The sequence below is a fragment of the Anopheles nili genome, chromosome 2, assembly GCF_943737925.1.
Source record: "Anopheles nili chromosome 2, idAnoNiliSN_F5_01, whole genome shotgun sequence".
NCBI lineage: Eukaryota > Metazoa > Arthropoda > Insecta > Diptera > Culicidae > Anopheles > Anopheles nili.
Window position 1 is genome coordinate 58,594,949 of NC_071291.1, and position 23,325 is coordinate 58,618,273.

A 23,325-nucleotide genomic window follows, 5' to 3' on the forward strand; every position below is an offset into this window, starting at 1 on the left:
ACTCATGTAGCTTTTGTCAAGAACTTTTATTTTATTTAATACTGCCTCCATAATTTAGTTTTGCTAACAGGGCGACCATGCAGATGTGCGCTCAATATTGCAATTGCTTTTATTTGCAAAGTAAATACTAATAGAATGTAAGCATTCCCATGACTTTTAAAGCGACGATGAATAAAAGAATGGACATCAAAACCTTCGCAAGCAAAACAAAGACAATTATTCGCAAAAGTAACAGACACGCATGTCCGAGAAGAGCTTCAGTTTTGTTTCAGTTTTATGTTCCAGACTCGATGACTCCAACTGTACTAGGGTTAACTGTCCCGATGCTGTCATTTTAATCACTTTATTTGATTTAAATTAGTTCGTATCTTATTACCCGTCAGCCGTTGTGATCCAAATCTGGAAATTTGTTCAAAATACAAAAATTTGATTAAAAAAATAACGGTAAATTTTCAATGATCGGATTCGATCCAATGATATATTTCAAAATGTTTCCGACAGCGCTACCTATGAGCGAATAGAAAAAAAAAACGATTTTTCTGTTAACCGTTATTAGCGCCCTTTACTTATCAGAATTCAAAACATTCTCTAACGTTGAAATATTTCAAGCGTAACGATTTTTGAAATATTTCGTTCCCTTGTTTCATTTGATCAAAAAACATAGTTGAATATTTTCAGTTAATTTTTTGAATCAGATATTTTGAGTTTTTAACAATTTTTTAAATCCAGTTTTGAATCACAATGGCTGACGGGTAGTAAGAATTCAATCTAATTCGAATCAAACAAAGCACGGATGTAGTTACAATTCAACAAAGGTTTGTTCAAAAGGGACGAAAAAGGTAAGAAAGTAATTCAAGACCTCGATTTTCAGCTTGATCCTTATAATATCCTTTTTTACGGTTTCTGTAAAATATTATTTCACTTTTTGATTTCGTAATAGGTCATACCATACCAATAAGCAATACCATAAATTCACATTTTTATACTATTTCAAAAATATAATTTAATATGATTATTATTTGAAAATAATGTAAAACTTAACTAATATATTGATAATTAATTTAAAACAACAGTTCAATAGACATTATACAAACAAAACAAATATGAATCTAGCTGTTAACCTAAAAGAAAAACGAATAGTAATCGATTTGCACTACACCCACCTTCAAATAAAACGACGCACTCTTAAAATGGTTCCGAAATTACTTCGCTTCATTTATTCAACTGTAATGTTAATCGTTCGTGATGTTGTAATTCTTGAACTATTTCGTTATTTATATGCATTACCAATTAGAGTCATTGTTTGTCTGTAATTTATTTCCTCGGTTTAGCTCCTTCCTTTCACGCTCCATCATACTTTAATAGCTTGCAAGCTTATTCACTAAGATATCTTACTAGCGCGGTTCCATCGTTTCACCACCAACAATCGTTTGACTTGTGTTGTGCTTCCGGTTTGAACGATCAGTTCGTACAACGTGTTCCGCATGTCCTCGAGTAGCGTTTCCCCTTTGAGCCGTCGATAACAGACCCCTTTTTTTATCCTCAATTACACCTTCATTTGTCCACATTCCGTCTACGCGTTTAAAACAACCTAAACCCACACAATAAATAACTAATACTGAAGCCGACCGGGATCTATCGCTTTATTGGGCGCTGTTTAAAAACAAACTCCTTGGCACCCCATCGACACGTGGCTAGTAGTCGCCTCGGTCACCCATCAGCTCGGAGTTGGGTCAGAAGATGACAGTCAATGGCCGCCGGTAGTCCCCGGAAGATCCTCCACCACCAGCACCGGACGAAGAGGACGAACTAGCAGCTCCACTTGTGGCCGCAACCGCAGCTGCAGCAGCCGCTGAGTACTGGTACAGGCCACTAGCAGCAGCTCCTCCACCTAAAAGACCTGCCCCGTAGCTGTGGCTGTGTAGCGGTGACCCATCCAAAGGTTCCCCAATTTGTGGTTTGATGTCCGCAGAGACGTCACTCAGCTGAGGTGTTGACTCTCGCTCATCTAAACCACCGTTCTGTAGCTGATGTTGATGGTGCAACTGATGGTGCAGGTGTTGCTGATGCTGCTGCTGTTGCTGGTGTTGTTGCTGTTGCTGATGCTGTTGTTGCTGCTGCTGGTGTTGCTGCTGCTGCTTTTGATGGGGCGATGGTTGCTGTTGTTGGTGGTGGTGTTGCTGAGCGGAGGAGCCATAGATTTTGGAAATGTCAAACGCGTAGTTGGCGGCGGCTTGGGCTCGATCCTGGTACATCTTTGAATCGAAGTAGGCCTTCGTCAGGACGGAGGTCGGATCGAGATAGGCGCTGTATGGGTTGCTTTGGGCTTTCGTCGAGTCGTAGAGTGCGCCTGCAGCGGCCGTGTTGAGGTAGGCGCTCCGATCGAGGGCGAACTTCGAGACGTCCATCTGGGAGGCGATCGATGACTGGAATGAAAACGGGATATATTGTAGGATACATCACAACAATGGTTAATGGAGAAGCTGTTTCGCTAAACATCTAAGGGATAAGAGCTAAGACCTAATAGCAAAAATCTAGCATCTTTTCTTCCAAGATTTTAAACGCAAATAAGACATAATGTATTATACATAAATCCACGAGACGGCAAAGAAAAAGCCTTTGTTCCTGATTTTCTGCTGGCATCACAATTTTATCTCCATCCCTTTTGATACGTGGACTCGATCAATTCCTTCTTTTGATGGATCTGATGGACTTTATGGTCGATCCATCTGAAAACTGTTCCATAAACCGGGCGTACGGATCCAATTTCCGGAGACGACCCCACAAAAGGGTCACGCGTGCGATCGAGTGTGGATTGGAAAAAAAAACACACAGAGCCATAAACATGGATCACTCTAATCCGCCACAAATCATATTTCAGTGGTTGGTTTTGGATTGTTTAAGGGCGTCGGAATCGATCCGGGGCGTCGTCGGTTGGGGTGTAAAAAGCATTGACCCGTTTGGTTGGTTCAGGGCATAGCTGCTGGCATGATCGAAGCCATATCTCGAAGGGATCCGTTGGTACTTTGTGGCGGTGGCGAAATCAATAAAACTGTAAACGAATAAATCTTCATCCCGTCGAAGGGCGATTTCGGAAGATGGTTAGTCGAGGAAAGGAATCAGCTTTCTTGGCAGCGTGTCATCACGAAGTGAACTTCTGATCAAAAGGCTTTTGTGGCACCGAGTATTACAAATGCTTGAATTTCCTCAAATCATAATTTTAGATCATAATCTACGGGCTGTTTAGTTTCAATAGGTTATCGAGCTTTCGAATACGTTTAAATGAAGGAATTTCAAATCGAGATATCTCCAGAAATCAAAGATTACCTCCATAAGGTATACACATCCCTTTTTATCCTTCAGATATATTGGTTTTAGAAAGAAAATCAAATGCATGATTTACCACAATTTTCGATCTCAGTTTGGTGAAGTATAGTTGATTCCAAGGAAACATAATACAATATGAGAAATAAGCTTTCTTTATCTAAATCGAATATGATGCAATAATCAAGCTTCTCAATTTCTGATAAATTTCAAAGGATATGCAAAGGATATATCAGTTTTTATTAGGTTCAAATAACTAAATGACGATAACCTTTTTTTTGGCTAGAATTCAATCGACTAATGCCTAAAACGGTCGAATTTATCCCAGCATCTTCCAGCTGATCCCAAAAGTCGCTTTTAACCGAAAAAGCCCGATCCTCATTCTCTCTTCTTCGCCTTCAACATCCCCTCCCACCACCCCATTTCACCCTAACCAAAGTGTAAAGCAACCTCAACGGGGGTTCTCAGCTGACGCATCGTTGCAACACCACGCAACCGAAATGGCTCCCGGGCCAAAACTCACCAGGTTGGGGAATGAAAAAATTCGCTAATCCCCCAAAAACAAGAAGCTAAAATATGGTTCCCTGTTCGGTACAAAGCTTCCACACTGCGGTGGCTCTCGATCGCCACATGCCACTGTCAGTGTCGAAGCCAAACGAAGCACGACGTTGCGGAGTGTAAAATAAAGATAAAACGCCTCACGGCTGCCGCCTTGGGGTGCAGTCGTTTTTTTTGAGACAGACAAAAAAAAGAAACAAATATGCAAATGTCCCCGCCCGGGTGTCGAATGAAGCAGAAGGTGGCGTCTAGGTGCGATCCAGTGGCATCCTTTTCACGTGATCTTGCTCTCGCTTACACGCGGTGGGCTTTATCTTATCGAGGGGATATCTGAGTGTCTGCAACCGGAACCAGCGAGGACAGAAGCGTGTAGATCGTGTAGATCGTTGGCCCACGCTTTGCGTAGCACGCGCTCGATCGTCACTGGAGATCTGCCATTTGATCCGTTGGGCATTCGTTGACAAAACGATAGCGGATAGGGAATTGAAGGGCTCTCTGTTGAGGAATCTCCATTTTGTGGGTCGTCGGCAGAATACGACACCAAGCAGGCAACTGACTGACAACATTTTATGATGTTGACGAATCTTTACTGTAGCAAAAACTAACCTTACTTACTGAGTATATAATTTTTATAAATTTTGAAAAAAAATCTGTGACCTACATGAGCATACATTCAAAAAATATAACAAATATTTATGCTTGCAGTATTAGAAACCAATGGAAAATACCAACGATAATTGTTCTATGAAGTCGAATGATAATACAATATTTATGAACCATAACCGTTGGTTAAGTTATTTTTGTCTAGACTTCACGATTATTAACATCAAAACGAAGTGATCAAGTTTATAAGTAAAACTTGTTTCACGTTAGAAAAGAAATAAAATTATATACTTTTTAATTAAAAACCAAAGCTAGTGCGGCAGCGTACCAGTAAAATCATTAGCACGCACAATAACTTTGATCAGAAGTCTTTAATTTGTCTAAGCAACCATTGCAAGTGCCTTTGTTAAATACACAAAGGACGTTGCATGTGGTTGAATGCTTATTCGGTCACTATAGCAACCTACATTAGCATGATGTTTAGAGATACTTCTAAAGCGCTCGAAACAGATCGACAAAAACCCTATTGCAAACATGCATGCAACATGCGATCATTGCTTTCCAAACCTAACCCTGTTGTAGTGAGTGTGTGTGTTTTTTTTTAATAATTCATCCCTCCCCAAAGCCACCCCAACTCCCTCTACTTAGTGTCATTCGCATCGCGGTCTAAGACATCGCGATTTTGTCACGAGACACAACACGGGAATGGGTTTTTTTTTTTCTTCATTCCACCGCGCGGCTCGATTAGGCCCATCATTTGTCACGCGCGAATAGAGACGTAATGGTTCACGCGTCCGTGTGCCTTCACACCTACGCCGTAGAACAATGGGGGCAAACTCCCGCGAAGGTCATCCCGTGAGGCTGCAACCGGAGAGTGCATCCGGCCCGGTTTCGCTGCCAATGCACGAATGCAATGTGCTCCGTGGGGGAGGAAGAACGAACGAAGAAAACCACCACCGAATGGAGCGTTTCCGTTTGGAGCTTTGGAGGGGGCGGAGACGCTTGTACGCGGTCTCGCGGGATCGTCCGTCTTGGCGGGGGCTTATGAATTTAAATAACAAGAAAATAATAAATAACTTCAAATAAATAACCAGTAATGAATGCGCCGTTATTGTTGCTTTTCATTTCGCTGCCTTTTTCTGTGTTTTTTCTTTCCCTACCACCCACCACCTTCGCTTACCGATCCCTTCTTCGCTCCTGCCCGACAGTCAGACAAAAGGAGTCGCGTTCCCTTCAGATCGGTGTGTGTGTGTGTGCCCTTTTTTTTCGACACCTCACCGCATTCGCGGACGTGATCGAGCGTGAACGAGACGCTCGTTAAGCGACCATTGTTTGAGTGTCATCTTTTGTCAGTGCATTCTTTTCCATTTGGCTCCACTCCTTTGGCGTCTTTGGGGCCTTTTTCTGTGGCTTCTCGGCAGATCTCGGCCGTGTGCAGTTTTTTTTTTATCCGTGTGCTCTCCATTTCTACACTCGTTGGGATGGAGTTTTTTTTTGCTCACTATTATTGTACATGCTAAAGCTATGTTGTAATCTGCATCTCTGTTTTTAGTGGTGCATCTCATCGATCGATTTTCCAGCCATTTTTAAATTTTTGTTTTTTTTGCTGTTCCATTCCAAGAGCGGTTTTTATGATCATTTCACGGCAAGAGAGCTTTTTATGTTGCCTTACTGAATATCCTACGCCATGTGGCCTTTCGTTTATTGAATCGAGCGCTAACTAATGAGTTGTTTTAATAAAATAAATATTTTTTCAAAATTTTAGGCCAATGCAAAGTTATAAAACACTTAGACATACTTTTGTGAGCTTCCACCAATAGTTTTAAGTGTGATCAATTTTGTAAAATTTCGTAAGAAATTGTGTAGCTTTTACGCGTGCATTAGAGTTGTTTGAAGCGATTAAGAACAGCCTTTTATCAGGCTTGCAATGCGTGATTCAACTTGAATTGAGCCAATTTGAATCAAAAACCAAACGCAACAACCAAACCCAATTAGCACTCTGTTCGCTTTGCACCGACCACATCACTCTACCTGTGAGTGTCGCAATTTAATGCGATGAGTTTTCACATTTTTAACTTCACTCGCGATGCGCAAATGTTTGCAACACGCCTGCTGCGGGAAAACCCAGTAGGCCAAACGTCCTTTGTTGTCGTCTTCGGTGTGGCGTTCTTCGTTGTTGTGAAATGAAGAATGCCAGAATTATTGCCCCACGAAGGATGTGAAAAGCGAAGAAAAACCCGACGGACGCGCGAAATGCGTCGAAATCTTGCACAAATAATCACTCCCTCCTGTGAGTATTCGCGGCGCGCGCGCGCTCGCACCATTCACAAGCTAATGGCGAATAATTAGCCGGCTTATGGGGCGTTTTTAGTCTTTTGGTCAGCTTCCGGTGTGGCTTTTGTGCGTGGCTCGTTGAGTGGCTTTTGACTTTATTTGCAGCGCGCCATTGTAACGCCAGGGGCCGGATGTTGGGCGTCTCGTCCTTGGAGCACCCTCAGCGGGAACAGCTTCTTGGAAAACGGACCAACAACGTTCCCACAACGGCGCACCCTGTGCTCTGGGGTGTGTGTGTGGCAGATGTTTGCGGATTTTGTGCCAAATGCAACACCGAAAGGAAGGAAAACCCAACCCAAGAAAAGCCCTGCGCCCTTTGCGCATGCCCGCGGGCCAAATTCCCCCAGACAGGATGTTAATTCCAGGCGCCACCCTGTGTGTTTTTCTTGAATTAAACACCTTATCTGGCACACCTTTAAGCAATAGGACCCGTAATCAAATCAAAACAAACCCCCCTGTCAGTGGCACGGCGTGAAAGCAAGAGCTGTTGGCTTGTGCGGTTGGCGATTCCATTTTAGTGAAGGGGGAACTTAGGTTCTCAGAATTCGCCACCTAAGGAAGGTCCCAGGTCGAGTCGTGTGGTGCTAAAAATGCACTCTCTTTCTAAGCATAAACTGTGACAAGTCATTCTAAGCATAAGCTGAACATAAGACGTGAATTTTCTGTATTCTTTGGGAGAACGAAATCATGCAGTTTTAAGACCAAGGGAATATTTAACAACACCCTAAAGAATTGAAGTATCTCTCACTAGGTATAAAGAACAACAGAAAAACCCCCGATGGTTCACACAGCATCCCCAGAAGCTCACCAAACCCCTCGACACCGAAAGTGGGCGTGAATTGTAGCGAATGAATAATGATACGGTAGGAAGAAACAAAGTGTTAAAAACATAATTATATCTCACACCGAACGCGCGATAGAGAGCCAGCGAGCTCGGTTTGAGCAAACACGGCGTTCAAAAAATCATGCGCTTGACCGCAGCAGATTGAAACATTACCTACGCGAGAAATCAGTGCCGGGAGCTTAAAATAACCACCGGGAGGCACGAAAAAAAAAATAGAAGTACACGTCCCCGGGCCAGATTCCTGGAGCCCCTATTAAACACACAAACAGCCTCCGGCAATGTGGGGCCCTTTTCCTTGGGAGGGCAAATAAGGTGATGATTAAATTTTAATGGTGTATTATTAAAAGAAATGATGCGATAAATACAATATTTTCCATTTCTTCACGCTTCTTCGGTCTCGCCCTCGGAATGTGGCCCCACCGGGCGTGGAGGGCTGCCATTTAGGGAGTTTTTCTTTTTTCTCTCTCTCTCACGGGCGTGAATTGGTGCGCCTGGTTGCTGTTTTCAGGGCCATTGGTACGTCTCGTTTATCGTTTATCAGGATGACGAACGAGATTCTGATTGGCTCCGTTGGCGGCGTTGTCTACGAGCTGACCATGAAAAGTGGACCAGCGATGCAAGTTTAGGGGGTTGTGGGTCCTGGATAGCCTTGAAGCACGAATGTTCCCATGCAGCGGGATGTAATTTTGCACCCACTTGGTATGGAAATGAGCGCTTTGGTGTTGATGTGTCCTATTTCTTCGTTTTATGCTGCACTTGTCTTGGGAGGAGTGCGCGTAATGCCATTTGCAGTCGTATCGATCCCAATCAGGGAGTGATTGATGCATCCCATTGTGGAGATTGCAATTGAGCTGCAACCGATGGAGGGAAAATAACCATGGCATTGGAAAGCTTGACAATGGCTCTCATTTTCATGGGTTGTGAAGGAGTGTTAGAACGATCGTTTGGCTTTAAGGAATGCGCTTTAAGGCTTGAATTTCATTTTCTGAGCCTGGGAAATGGATCACTTTAAAGATCTAAAATCAGTGAAAATCATTTACAGAACTCGGGGAAATCTTTTATGCTTACTCGTGTATCTTATTCATAAGGACCTTTTCATAAGGATCTCAATTGTTATACACGACACAAAACATTTACATTAAAAATATTCGCTTAAACCTTTATCACTTTCTACTTCGTACGCAAACACATACCAAAAGGAAATGCAATTTATTTTCCACGAGTAAATGCAATATTAACATAAAACGCCAAAATTGAGGAGCTGTAATGCGCCAATCGAAGCCTCTAAATGTTTCCACCAACAATATCGCTTTGACAATTCTTCCAAAAAAAGAAAGTCCAATTCTCCTTCTGCGGTCATCAATTGAATTTTCAATTTTCCCCAGGGCAACTTTCCCTCGTTGGAGGAATAGATTTGCAGCCCTCGAGTACAAACAAGCCACCAAAGGTTCTCCCTAAGGCTTCGCTTATCAACCCCATCCAACCCATCCATAGTCATCTAAACAAACAAGGACGCTTTTTGTGTCAGTTTTTGTTGTCGTTTGTCACCGAACCGAACGGCGAAAACGCAAAGAAAATCTCCCCCGATTCGAGGGTGCATGGGGGAAAATCATCACCACCGTGGCACCCCTTTTTTTCGAGACCTCGTGGGGTTGGGCTTCCGGTTTTCGGGGTGTGTGCTGTTTAGTGATAATTACACCAACGATTCAAGCCTGGCCCATAATTGTACGCAAATGCGGTGAAGGTGTTTGCTTTTTCGAACAATGCGTTGTTTAGATTTTGTCAACTACACCCTGCAACGTCGGGTGCGAGATACATATATAGATGTTTTTTTTTTTTTGAGAAACACTCCAAAGGGACCTTGCGCTCTTATTCACCCCGGCTGTTGATATTTCGATTTCGCCGCCCGCCATTTGTGTTTGCTTTCTCCTTCAACACATTTCCCAATTTTTTTTCCTCCGTCACCGTGAGAACGGTGGGTGTTTTAGCTCGTGAAGTATCCAGCCGGCAGTTGTTGTTCTAGTAATTTTCCGCTATTTTCCGCGGCTACACAAACAAGCGAACGTCATCGTGCAACCAAAGCACCATGGGAACAAACTTTGTGCGCTATTCGAGGATGATTTCTGCACTGCTACCAGGCCACGTCGGTCCACGGAGCTAAATCATCCCAATCATCCTGAGCGGGCTGTTGTTCCCAGTTCCCGTCCGAGAGACCGATCGTCGGGTGTGCTCCAGAAACCGTGGATCGAGCACCAGCGATTGATTTCATACCGTACGATCCGTTACGAGCCGCTGCCATGGCCGGGAATCGATTGCCACTCGTTAGATGAAGACGTTACCGAGAGGCAACCGAACACCGCCGGGGAAATCGGACGGCCGTGGTAAATGTGGTGGAAAATTCGATCTTCAAATCGATTGGACCTTCCGAATAAGCAGCCCGCTTTGGCTTCGGTTCGAGAACCGCTTCATCGTTGGCTGGTGTGTTTCCCAGGAGAAATTCTTAACGCAACCGCAATAAAACGCCTCGAATCATTCACCGAAAGATGACCGATTTTCGGCCAATCGCACCTGAGGTGAAGCTAATCGGGAGTTTTTGTTGATGATGATGTTTTACGCCTGGAAGGTCGTGAGAAACTTGAATGGATCGTCAGGGATGCTGTGTAGGCCTTTTTTTGTTGTGTTGGCGTTGCATCACGTCTTCGGCTTGTGAAGAAGTCATCTATTCCCACTTCCCAAGCTCGTGGGGAGCTCTTTTCCAAAATTTAAATCTTGAAATTTTCACCCTCCACGTGATCGCGAAACGTTACAGCAGTAAAGACCCCGGCAGTGGGTCTCGTCAAACATCGGCCGTCATGCGTGTTGAAATATCATGTCGGATTACTCAACGCTTACGCCACATCTTCGACACCTTCATCCTAACTAAGCGTGGCTGAAACGCGATTGAAACCCCATCAATAGGCCGCCTGCGAGGCTCGTTTACTTGCGCTATCCCGAAGCCGGCTTAAAACAATCATCCCATCCGTTTAGCGCCGTTTACCGATCGATGGCTACCGTGTGAGAGCCGATTGACGGCACAGCAAAAGGGGCCCAAAAAGGGAGAAAATAAAACAACGAGCGAAGACGAACGAGCGCCTTCAGACTTCATGATCATCATCCCAGCGCTTGCGGTGCGTACCTGCCATTATCCCGGTTCCGTTCGATCGAAATAAATGAAAATAACTACCGACCGACAGCCGATAATTCCTATAATTTGATCCGTCATAGTGGAAACCGTCGAATTATCACTTAAAACTCCACCCCGCGGGCCCTACTCGAGAGCGTTTGGCTACACTTGCTGGTTGAGAAATTGAGGGGGAGAGAATGAAGAAAAAAAAGGAAAATAAAAACCTCCCGAGCCCGAAAAACGCGATCCCGCGATTAACTGCGGCTGCGAAGATGGTTGAGCGCGCGCGGCCGAGAACGAAAACGGCGTGAAAGCGCGAAAGCCTCGAAACGTAAGACAAGGCGTACAAAAAAAGGGCCTACGGAAGAAAGGCCGGATCGTAGTGTGGAAGCAAGAGAAAAAAAAATACGAGACAACCTAAAGTGTTAAATCATCAAATTAATCTTGTAATCATTTTAAACACAGCGTTATGCACGCTCTCTCTCTCTCTCTCACTCGTCTATGTCTCTTCGCTTCTGTTTCCTTTCGTGCGGAGCTTCCAAATAGGATCGACTCCTAGACAACTTCATTGGCGTGGTCCTAAGCCCTCTTCTCGACCGTGCACGTGTGCTTTGGTGGTGGATTTTTCGAAGGTATCGTTTCGGGAGCCTCCGCAAACCCGTTTACAAGGTGTCTGGTTGTGCTGCAGGTTTCAGGAACTTGCTTTTATTACTTCCCGAACCTCTGGAACGCCACTCGCAACTTCACGCGGGCACCAAAAGGACAGAGAAATGCCTGGAAAAGGGCACCGGAGTAGCAACCGGAGAAGAAATCTTAATCATAATCGGCTCCAATTAAAGATGATTTCACAGTCAAAATGTTTCCCTTCAACGGGTCCCGTGTGTTCGCTTTTCTGCTCGACCGTTCTCTACGCTCGGTTCTACAACGGCCATCTGCCGTTCGGATTGGATCCCTTCAAAAAAAAAAAAAGCTCCCAAACAAAGTAACTCTTCTCCACACCGGTGGGTGTGTGCGTGCGTGCAATTAAGCCCATTAACTTCACCTTCTGAATGACGGCTTCCTGCGCTTGGTCGGCTGACGAACCAGGCTGACGAACAGGAAAACCTCAAACTCCCACGAAATCACAACCCCACGACCAGCGTCATTTCCCGTTCGCGCGACAAACGAGATGCTCGAGAAGCAATCACCATGACAAACAACTAATCATGTGAGTGACAAATTTCTCAATCAAGCTGCTACCGTTGCGGCCTACCTGGCCTGCAGTCGGGATCTTTGGGGTTCTCGAGACGTTCCTTCAACAAATGGGTAATAATCGTTCGCCGCGGCTGACAGGAGTGGCACTTCTGCGGACACAAAACGAGTGGCGTCATTGTGGCGGTTCGCATTTCTTGGGTTATGCTTCAACGTTGCAGGGGGTGTATTTAAAAAAAATAAAAAAGCCGTCCAATTATCATCTTGAGCCAAACGTGTGATTGTTTCCAAGTCTCTTCTGTTTTTTTTCCTGTGTAGAACAAAGACTTCGTCGAAGGATTCGCACGCCATCGGATAGCGTTCCCAGCGCCATACACATCCACCAGCTGATGAGTTTTATCCCTTTAATCTCGAGACAACCTCCCCCACAGCTGTACGATTCCGATCTCCGAGAAACTCACCTGAGTCGTAGGTGGACTGGCCTGTGACAAATGGCTTCCTAAATGGTAGGGAGCGCCCGGTGCGAAGTAACTCGGCGTGATCCCTGCAGTTTTGGGGAACAAACAGATAAACGTGAAAAAAAAAGGTGGAACGTGCATGTGCAAAAGCTGTGCATGGTGCGATCTTACCGGCTCGCAGAGCATCGACAGGCACCGATGGGTACGTCATCGGGTATGGGTAACCATCGCGGCGGATTGGTTTTGGCTTCCGGCGCGGTCGGTACTTGTAGTCCGGATGTTCCTTCATGTGCATCGCTCTCAACCGCTTGGCTTCGTCGATGAACGGTCGCTTTTCGTCCTCTGTCAGCAGCTTCCACTCTGCACCTGCACCGAGTAGAGAGAATAATTTGAGGTTAAATTTTAGAACCAAAACCAAGCAAATAATGAGGTGTTTGCGATTCAGCAGGGCACGTTAATGATGTTGCAGCTGCATTTTTAACACTACAAATGGTCCTAAAAATGGGTTTAAAAGCTCCTGTAGGTCTGCAAACATTCCTGTTTTCACCCACGTCCAGTAACCGCTAACTAATGCCCCAACCAATCGCTAAACGACGCGAATTGTTGAAGCAGAATACCTCAGTTCGACGCATTGCCCGTCGTCCCCACTGCGAGATTGGTTTCACATTAATTACGCAAACAGCAAACGCAAACATAGTGCACCAACAATTTGAAAATGACACACACGCGCGCCCCACCACACTGACGTCGAAACCCGACCCGACAGTCTAAACAGTTTAACCTGCCAGTGGAGTGCATTGTTGCAACGTCGGTCCACAGCCGCTGTCGTTGATTTTAGTGCAAACAGGACGCACATATATGCCGTCTCCTCTGGTGCGATAGTCGGCCCGGGGGCCGAATCGCAAACAAATCTCACCATTGTTTTCCAAAGCCCCCTCGGTGGCGCAGGCGAAAGATGAGAATCACTCCGGAAATTGGACCGTCGGTCGGGGCGTTCGTCCCTGGAGGGCGGACAGGCACGATTACACGTCACGGCCCGGGAAAACTACAAATATTTGCTTACATCCTTAACAACAATGACGCTGCACCATTTGTTCCACCCCGTGGCTGGTGAATTTGCTCCTCTCGGGCGAGGGTACAGAGAAGAAAAAAAACACCCTCTCGTATCCGTGGGCAGGATGTCAGAGCGCGAAGAGTTTACACTCGCGTATCGAATGCGGGAAACCGTTCGATGGTGAAAAGTTTACTAAATGCGTGTAGTATGGCGCACTTTTTTACGCCGCACTGAGCTTTACGGATTACGGATGGATTACAGGAGTGTTTTAACTGAGTCGCTGGATTTATTTTTCTACCAGCTCCGAGCGGTGGTTTATGGAGAGTTTTTTGATGGAAGCAACCAGGGCGGTGTGGCTGTTGAGTGCATCGGTACCGGGTGCTGACGTGTTATGGCGCATGCAGTAGGCCATGCAAGAAAATATCTATCAACAAGGTGGAAAGTTGCTAGGTTGAGTCCGGATTCAGCCAACCGAATAAAAGCTGCAAATTGCAATGGCTGGCAATCGCTTCGATTGATATTTACGGCGCAAGTGGAGGATTTTTAAATGGCCACCGGAGCGCACATTTGTACAGCCAAAAACATGTTTTAGAAGCACTGCTAAAATACACCAGGCGTCTCCAAACTGTTCGTATGAAGTTGGATAAGTTTTAATATGCGCCTCTCGTTATGATGCTTACGAAAGCAAAGACTACAAGCAAACGGTCGAAAGCGTATATGAAACTTCATGCATTGTTTTAAACTATTCTTTTACTTTCATGATCCTATTTTTCATATTTATAGCCTAGTACAATGTTTGCGAGTTTAAGGTAAAGTACGATAGAATGCATAAAAAACTACGACCTGAAATTCTGTATTTTACTCTACCACATTATTGCCACGTGAGTTTCAGAATATTATTACAATATTGTTTTAATATCAGAGTATTGAAAGTTTTCTTACTCTAAACTTAATTTTGAAAATATAGATTGTATGAAAAAATATACTATTTGAATTAACTTTCGTCAACGGTACTTAAACGGTTAATAGTAAATCAAATGCATTCTTTGTGGCGTCAATAAGCAGCTTCTCCATAACTATATTCAAATTTAATTTACTTTCAAACAACACATTACCCATTAATTTTGCGGCGGAAATCTTCACTACTTTCAACACCACCGGCACTTCGTTAATCAAATCTACCACACACCACTCAGCGTGCTGGAAACAATTCGAGCCGGCGGTCGATAGTTGCTGGCGGCCACTTTTCAACCTGGATAGTGTTATTAAAGCGCGTGAAACAATCGCAATCCACGCCCGTTCGCGTTGCTGAGGCACTGCGCTACCAATGGAATTAGTCGGTAGTGAAATGACTCCCAATTGTCCCACCTGTCAGTTGCCACCTGGCCTTGCGCTTGCCACTGAAACGTTGCGGTCGAGTGGCGTTTGTAAGCGATAGGCACGATCGCAATTAATTAATATAATCTACTTGACGCGCCGGTTAGCTGGGAGCTCATGCGTAGCTTCCCGGGCTAGCGCCCGAGGCACTGCATGTGATTTGCTTTCGATATATTAATGCCACCGCGCTCGAAACGGTCGCTTAGCATCGTTACATTTAGCTCCCACGGACGGAGTGTCATTGCCGAGGGTCCTTGAGCGATGTATCCTTCGTGCTGAGGGCTCCTCAGCTAGCGGCATCCTTGCACGAGTGCCTAACAATGGCGAATTTCCACCTGAAAGGAGCACTTTTCAATCACATTCAGCGCACCGCCTTCCTGCCTTCATTTTGCAGTTCCATTTCCATTTTCTCCGATTGTGCCGCCCGCTTTCCACGCGGGGGTGGCTTTCAATGGCGCTTCCTTCGAACCGAGCGGACGAGAAATCTTTACCAAGCGCCGTCACAACCGGATGGAGGAATAATCTCGGATATCCTTGCACACTTCCTCTAATTTCCTCTGCCATCGCATGGGGCCTATCCATCCATTGTCTTGGGCATCTGCGACGTGGAAAAGCAAAAGAAAACGTGCCTCTCTTTCCATCGCAGGCGTTGGCCACAAGAAGCAAAAACGGTTGGAAGTATCGCGAAGGAACGTGGCTCTACCTGTGCCGGACGACTTCCGCAACAATGCCTTCGATCTTGCGAAGATACGGCTCCACCTGCCGGTGTGGACCGAATTTATCCAGCATTCCGGCACAATGCGCACAATACCGGCGCAACACATGTTTCCATGCAGAACGACGATGACGATGACGACGACGACGACGAGGATGGAAAACTTCCGAAACAACAATCCCAGCCCCACCCAGCCACGGGCGTATGGTTCGTGCATCGCAGTGGAAGTTTTCCGGCTGAAAACTCACTTCCGCTCGGCTGGAGACAATGCCCATTTTGCAACCCGGCATCCACGCATCGACCGATTCGTTCGTTCGCTCGCACGGATGCCACTCCGGTACTGACAACGCTACTGTCCGACGGACCGACCGTCTGCTCCATGCATCCATGCGAATTGTGTACAATCTGCCGGATGCTGTGGTCCTTTTTGGCGAGGCTACTATTTTCAACCATTTTTTTGCCTGTGCACACGTATGCGTGCCAGGTTGTATGTGTGTGCCAGGATGCGGACGTTCCGAAAGGGCGGCAGAACAATGTGAGCGCAACTGCCGGGACTTGGAGCGGTCCGGACCTGTTCGGGCGCTCCTTTTACCGGCGCAACGGTACAATGCTGGCACACAATCACACAACAACGTTTGTGCCATATTCATTATGCTTGAATAATGTTTTAAAATTCGGAACAATGGCGCATGCATGCTGCATTTTGTGCCATTGTTGCCAGCCATTCCGCTGAGCGGACATTTTCGTTCGCATTGTCGGTTCGGTTGTGAAAGCAGTTGTGCGTGGGGATGGCTGATGGTGGTTTTGAGGGAGCAAGTTGAGAGTGAAAATCCTGTGCAGGAGCGTGATCCTTTCACCATAACGGTGCTGGGTGCTTTCCCAAATCGGAAAGCGCTCGTTAATGGGAGGGTGCCATGAAAAACATGGGAAAATTTTACCGATAATGAAAATATCTACGCACATAAAAGACTGTTGGCATGCATCACATTTTTGGGAGTTTTTAATGAGTGAATAAAATGCAAAATTAAATACCTTGACAAGCAGGATTTATGTAGTGAAGTTGCTATGTGAAAAATAAATGATACGAAATTGGTTCGGGAAGTTAAATTTATGTCAAATAATGTATGTAATGTACAATAACATGATATGTTATAAATGAAATAATACCTCGAATGGATATTATTTCAGTTTCATTAAATTGGGCTCATGTGTATTAATTTTGAGGTTATGTTTATGTACCAGAGTGTACGATTTATGATTTATATCTCATCCCATGGTTTTTATCTATTATATCATAAAAATGCAACCTGCTCAAATGCGTATATGTTACTAGCCTAGGTATAGCAAAGCACCATTGAACAATTTTTGCATACAACAGGCCATTGGCATCGTGAATCAAGGGGGATTGTTAACCAGCGCATTTTCCATGTTCCAATCGTCGAACTTACCCACGAAAAATCGATGGCCATTGAGGCACGAACGTCACGAGCGTTCCCATGAACAACGGCGTCATATTGCACGGGCGGTTGATTTCAGCCACGTCATCAAACACCGATTCCCGGCTCTGCCCGTGACATGTTGCCAAACAGACCCATCAGCCAAGGGCAACGAAATCCTGACGAAGCGCAACGAGCGGGCCACCAGCGGGATGCGGCACCCGTCAGCCCGAGAGACGAGATAATAAATTCAAACCCAACTAATCCAAATTATCATATTTCCATTGGCGAGTAGCGTTCTGTGTTTGCCCTACTTCCTTCGCTGGAACTCGGAATAGCCTCGTGTATCTCATGGACTCGTTGAAGACGCCCTTTCCCCAGAAGCGCCGCATGGCAACGACGGCTACCGGCACGTGACTCAGATTAACCCTCTTCTCAACACATCATTTAATCGAAATCGGTTTTAATTGAATGATAATATAAATTGAATTCACCGCCGCCCGGCCACCCGATAGCGATCGGGACAAAACGCCACCGCATGGTTTCGGGGATTGTGAATCTCCTGGCTGACGAGTGCCCGCCGAGCCATGGCATGCTGTGTGCCGGGCGACGTGTATGTGTGTAAGAGCGAAAGAAAAGCCCTTAACGCACAGTGCGGAAAACTGTGAGTTGCATTTTAAAACTTGTAAATCGACCTTCGCTTGTCCAAAATCTTGCCCCTGTACCGAACGCAAGCATGCACAACGGAACATGACATTTGCGGCGTAGTGTCACGTGTCGCTGTCACTTCTTCCGGTGTTTGAGCCTCGTTTTCAAAAGTGCCAGGAGCCGTCACCACAACAGCTTGAGGTGCACACAGTAGGCTGGGAAAACCCCTCGCAACGGTGGGAGCAATTTTCCAAATTAAAGCCAACCCGTGATAGTCGCCAGGATTTGCTAGTCAGTTTGGCGGAAAATTTCAAATCTCCTAGATGCATCCGGTTGGCTGCTTGCTGCCTGTTGAACGGTCGCCATCCTTGGTCTGTGTTTGCAATAAACATTCGAAAAATAATTACTCAAATGGAGCCAGCCTACATGTTGCTATCTATTGTGTTCATGTCACCCTGGTGACACTAGGGAATGGGTTATAACTTGATGGGGTCGTCGGAAGGATTCTCATTTAAAACACGAACACGAAATTGAATTTGCGTTTAGATCCTTGAAGCATAAAAAAGGTTAAAATCAACCTTTTACAATGTGTTTGAAGTAAAACTTATTAAATACTGTTGTATTCTATATTTCGTTCAAATTTTCTGCAAAAATAACACACCTTATCCGGTTTGAACTCAGTACACAGTTTCTCCTATTTATCCCCACAAAAATCCATCAGTTAGGCAAGTAAAACTTGCGGAAAACGCTTCCGCACCTACTCATACCGTTGCGATAACTTAAGTTTGACATTCAAATCATTCATGGTGACCTTTACCCTGTGAATGGTTTTAAATCCTTGCTGCCACCGGTGCCCTTTATTGCGACGAAAAAATGTATTCAAAAAACTCCGCATAATAGCCTTTTCATGGACGATACAATGTGCTTTCCTTTTTTCTTTTTGCTGGCGCTAACCAAACGGTAGTTGCTTCACAAAAGAGTCATCTTACGGTATGGGCTTAGTGAGTTAAAAAAAAAAAAGATATTGCCTTCTATTGACACTTTTTACTTGCCGAGAGCAAAAATTGGCGCACAGTTCATTCTAGCTCGGTATGCTTAGCAAACATAAATCTTTCCCGCCAGTTTATTTACATACCATTGCGATTCTTCCAGCCACACGGCGGGAACTGAACATCAGAACAAATATTCAATGCGAAAGGAAATAAATTGCTAGGCGAGAGCTGGTGCCCTTTGCCGACACATTGGAGTAGCAAAAAGAAAATACCTTTTGCTTAGGACGTAGGACATTTTTTTCGATTTTTTTTCCAAACAATAACCCTACTCCACGCGCTGGTGGAAAGTGAAAGGAAACTACGCATATGGATCGCATTCCGGAAAACACCGAAACGTAACATGTTTGGTGCGTGAGGACGGAACACTCGCGTGCACGTCGCCAACATTTCGTGGAGGTTTTTACCTCTCAAATGCTTGTCTGGGCGTTTCGATAAGATTGCTATCAAACCAGTGTCTCAGTCACCTTGGCGAAGGCGAAACAGGGGGCGCGTTTTCCATTTCCACCGGCCACAGAAACGAAGCTGCACTGCCGTCGAACAGCGCTTCGAGGGGTCGAAACGAATCGAAACAGGAAAAGGAATCGCTGACGCACGGCATGCGACATGTGACGTGAGATCCGATAAGAGCGGTTTTGTAAACCGGAAACACCGGCCACTGTTCGAAGCTTTCCCCGCTGGAGAGGGATTTATGTTTTGTTCGCAAACGTTTCCCGGTGACACACCCGCGTCGGGTTTTGGAAATGGAGTTTTTGGGTGATTACACGAAACCTCGGTCATCCGTTTGGAAGGAGTGACTCTTTTGTGCGAAATTGTTTGCTATTAGCTTGCCCACACCGGTGCGATGGTACTTTCTGCACGTGAAACCAAGCAAAATTGGATAAATGAAGCCATAATCGATAATTGAGTGACCATTCTCGGGGAAGGAAAAGATGATATCGCAGGCCGATTGTTTGGATCGCACGGAAACGAAAAAATCCACTCGCACTATCCGCCCGGCGAAGACAACAAAAGCAGCTGGTGGCCTTGGATATTGTTTGAGAAAAATCCCTCCCGATTGACGCCCTCAACCACCGTCGATTGACCTAATACAGCGGTATCAGCGACCAGTGGGTGCTGTGTGCGTTTTTGTGACACATCGTTGAAGCGAATCATTGCCCCGAGAGACGCCCCCGGGATTTTGTCCTTGTTTGCGGGAATCCTTGCAGCCCTTTCAACTAAGTTGCGTTCGTTCGAGTACAGTGCGAGATGTCACTTGTTGACTGACACTTGCAATCGCATGCAGCAGAAAATTATAATGGACCGCACTGGCGGTGGTGTGGATTAATTTTAGAACGCATTTTCGAACCGGAAATACGGTGTTGTGTTATCAGGCGATTTTATAATGTATCGGCGTACAAAAGAGCCAAATCTAGTGTTCACGAAAGGAAGGAGCAATGTAAAGAGAATTAAGTTAATAAACTTTACTCTGATGTATTTTCATGTTAAGTGTATATGTTTAAAATACTGGGAAGCAGTTGAAATATAAATTTAAATTAACACGACAATTCGCTTTGAACAAACAAAATTTCTTGCTAACATTTTCACATCATATTTCACTCAAAATCAATTTTTGAAGACAAACCAACAGAAAGCTCCGCAAGGATGAATTTTGTTTCATAATATTTTTCTGGTCTGACTAAGCGTTCGATAATTTTGATGAGTTCTTTTTTTTGATGAAGACATTACGAAGAAAAAAGTACTAATGCCACAAAACCATGTTAGCTTCCAAACATTTTTCATTCAATTTTACCATTCAAATTCCGTTGAGTCATCCACTTTCCGTTTGAGGGACTTATTGTCCTTTTTTCTCGGCAAAACACAGCTGCACTTTGAGCGTCCACCGGCTTTTCGATGCTTGGATTGAAGATCTCGGATTTCCTCTTTTACTTTCTCGATTTTCTCCATCAGCTGATATCTGTGTAGCGTCTTTTCAGACGCCATCGCATTCACATTGATGTAGGTTCGAAGGAGCCCATCGTTTTCTATATTTTCGGGAATATTACGCCACCGTTCCAAACATTTTTGGAAATTTTGTGTTCCCTGCTTCTGGCAGGGTTCAAAGAAATGCTTGCTTATTTTTTTTACACACTTTTCATGGTATAAATGGCCACATCTTGCAACGACAACATTAAAAACCAGCACACCATTGCAAATTGTACAAATAGGTAGCATTTTATAGGACACTATAGCTTTGTAGGCCGACTAACACAGGCCCACTAGGCCTCCATGACGGGTTACTACGATCGGACATAGCCTTATAAGTAAAATTAGCTGTCAAATGACGAATTTTGAAACTACTGTTTCAAGATATCAAAGAAGGGGTTTTTTTAAACACCGAATTTATTGTTTCGGTTGCTAAGCTACATAATATGACATGTTTATTGTTTCTCCAAGTTCTGAATAAGCAATCAACTTCGTTTATTAAATTATATTAATCTAATTCAACCACCTTTTAAGAACTAGGATTTCGTCATCTACAAGTTTCATTTATTCTTTTAACTTATTCATTTCCTTTTCACAAGCATGTATACTCATGTAGACCCTAATTGCCCCGCCATTTTCTGAACTATTAAGAGCAAAGCTCATGCGCTTCCCGCGATGCTGGCAGCACGACTCCAAGAAATGCTTGCCGAATGCTTTGAAACACTTTTCATGGTACAAATGGCCACATCCTAGTATGACAACATCAACCTCCAGAAAATCATTACAAATTGTACAGATAGGAAGCATTTTACACGACACTCTTTTTACTTGACTACCTCGAAAGCAATTTTTTTTTGTGTATTTTTAAAGAGACTTTGGACCTCGAAAGCAATGACTAACGCAGGACTAATAGGCTTTGGTTGAGACAAGGTATAGCCTACTGCGATTGCACTCTGCAGTTCCCATGGTTTATACATCTTCGATTTTGGTTTTAGAATTCATAAAACTTACCCTTGGGAAATATGTATTGGGAAATGGAAATGGAAGGAAATTAGAATTCAACATTGCAGAATCGTTGTTATTTTAAAATCTTTTTTGTTTTTGTTGTATTTTAGAATCTTCTTAGAATGACTACACAAGGTTGCTAAGACATTAACAGCTGGAAAATAAACTAATTTGTTTGTGAAACATTTTGTCAGAAGAAAAATAAATTTAGTTTTTCCAAAACCATATGCTTCGTTTGAAAGTATTTCCTTCCTATGCACCCTTTGCATCGCTCTCTTCGCAGACTTACCGAGCCGTTTCGAGATCTCCGAGTTGTGCATTTTCGGGTTATCCTGGGCAATTTTCCTTCGCTGCAACCGTGACCACACCATGAACGCGTTCATCGGCCGCTTGATGTGCTCCTCGGCAGGTTTTTTCAGCATCGCCTGGCCCAGCAGGCTGTGCAGCAGCGCCGGCGAGGTCGAAAACCAGGAGAATCGAGAAGGATCGGATCCGTTATGAAGTGATAATTTGGGTCCAGCGTTCCGAACGCGTGCGTTCTCGTCCATTCCAGTCCTTCTACTCACCCATTGCCAGCCGCACCATTCAGCAGCCCACCGACGTTCTGGTGCAGGTTGGTCGTTTGCGAGTTGTGTAGCGCGTTCACGGATGAGGCATGCAAATTTTGCGAATGTAACCCGAGCGAGTTCAGTGCGTGCGATGATTGATTCGACAGGGCCTGTGACGTCGGTATGGAAAGGGAATGCGACAGCGATAAGCCCGGTATCGATAGCGAAGGTATTCGATCCATCATTTTTTCCGCTCTGCAGCTAGACCGCGATGCAGGACGAATGCGGGACGGGATGCGATTTGATGTCCTTGGGAACCGGTGCAATGGGCGTGCTTCTGGAACGAGGATAAAAGGAATATTTGGTTTGTTCAAAACATCCAGAATCGATGTTGGGTGCTAAATTTAGCATAACTGCGTTCGTTTGCGAGAAATTGTAAAACACTAATTGCTATTATGAGCGATGCGTAAACACGTCAATCAATTCATGTTGAACCTTCTCAAAATCCATCGGCATAGTTTCGGTGATTGATTCGATCGGCTTGTAACTAAATCCCATGCCCTTCCTAAATACTATATTAAGGAATATATTAAAAGTGAAAAAAATGACGCAATCATGTTTGTAAATCCATTTAACCAAATGAACCCATTTAAACATTCGTTAAATACACTTGCCCGCGCTCTTCTACACTGAGCACTCTTTTCATTCTTACATTCCTAAAGCAGATTGATCACGAATTGTCAGCAAACGAGCTCAAATAGTTAGCATCCTTTGTGGAAACTCGTAGCTTTCGGACGCAAAGATTCATCAGTGTATCGCGTGTATCGACTACAACCATGAGGGCAACAGATCAAAAGGGCAATCGTAAAAGAACTATCCGGCCGTGGAAAGCCAGACGCACCGGCGTGCATGAACACTAAAACGAATCTTCAGCCACAAAATCACGCAAATCACGCCTCCAAACGGTCGTCGGTCCGTGCCCACGTGGTACGATCGTAGGCAAACGATTAAAAACCCCCAAGTAGAGTTGATTACTTATCCTGCGCTGGACCG

The 23,325-nt window shown here is 44.7% G+C and overlaps 1 protein-coding gene across 1 annotated transcript; it reads right to left on the reverse strand.

The window, feature by feature from the left end:
* Positions 1-1,733: 1,733 nt before the first annotated feature.
* On the reverse strand, positions 1,734-22,603 carry LOC128732182 (transcription factor SOX-1). The gene is made up of 5 exons (XM_053825351.1): positions 22,291-22,603; positions 22,014-22,162; positions 12,647-12,841; positions 12,479-12,561; positions 1,734-2,426 (listed from the first exon to the last, which is right to left on the reverse strand). The coding sequence occupies exons 1-5, from the start codon at positions 22,515-22,517 to the stop codon at positions 1,734-1,736; spliced, it is 1,347 nt and encodes a 448-aa protein (XP_053681326.1). The 5' UTR covers positions 22,518-22,603.
* Between the last annotated feature and the right edge of the window lie 722 nt (positions 22,604-23,325).

What these genes read in the sequence shown, in the direction of transcription:
- LOC128732182 (XM_053825351.1), bottom strand. Translation starts at nt 22,517, where the DNA reads ATGATGGATCGAATACCTTCGCTATCGATACCGGGCTTATCGCTGTCG. An exon ending in AATGGTGCGGCTGGCAATGG is followed by an intron (nt 22,163 to 22,290) that starts GTGAGTAGAAGG and finishes GCTGCTGCACAG; the next exon opens with CCTGCTGGGCCAGGCGATGC. An exon ending in TGTCGATGCTCTGCGAGCCG is followed by an intron (nt 12,562 to 12,646) that starts GTAAGATCGCAC and finishes CCAAAACTGCAG; the next exon opens with GGATCACGCCGAGTTACTTC.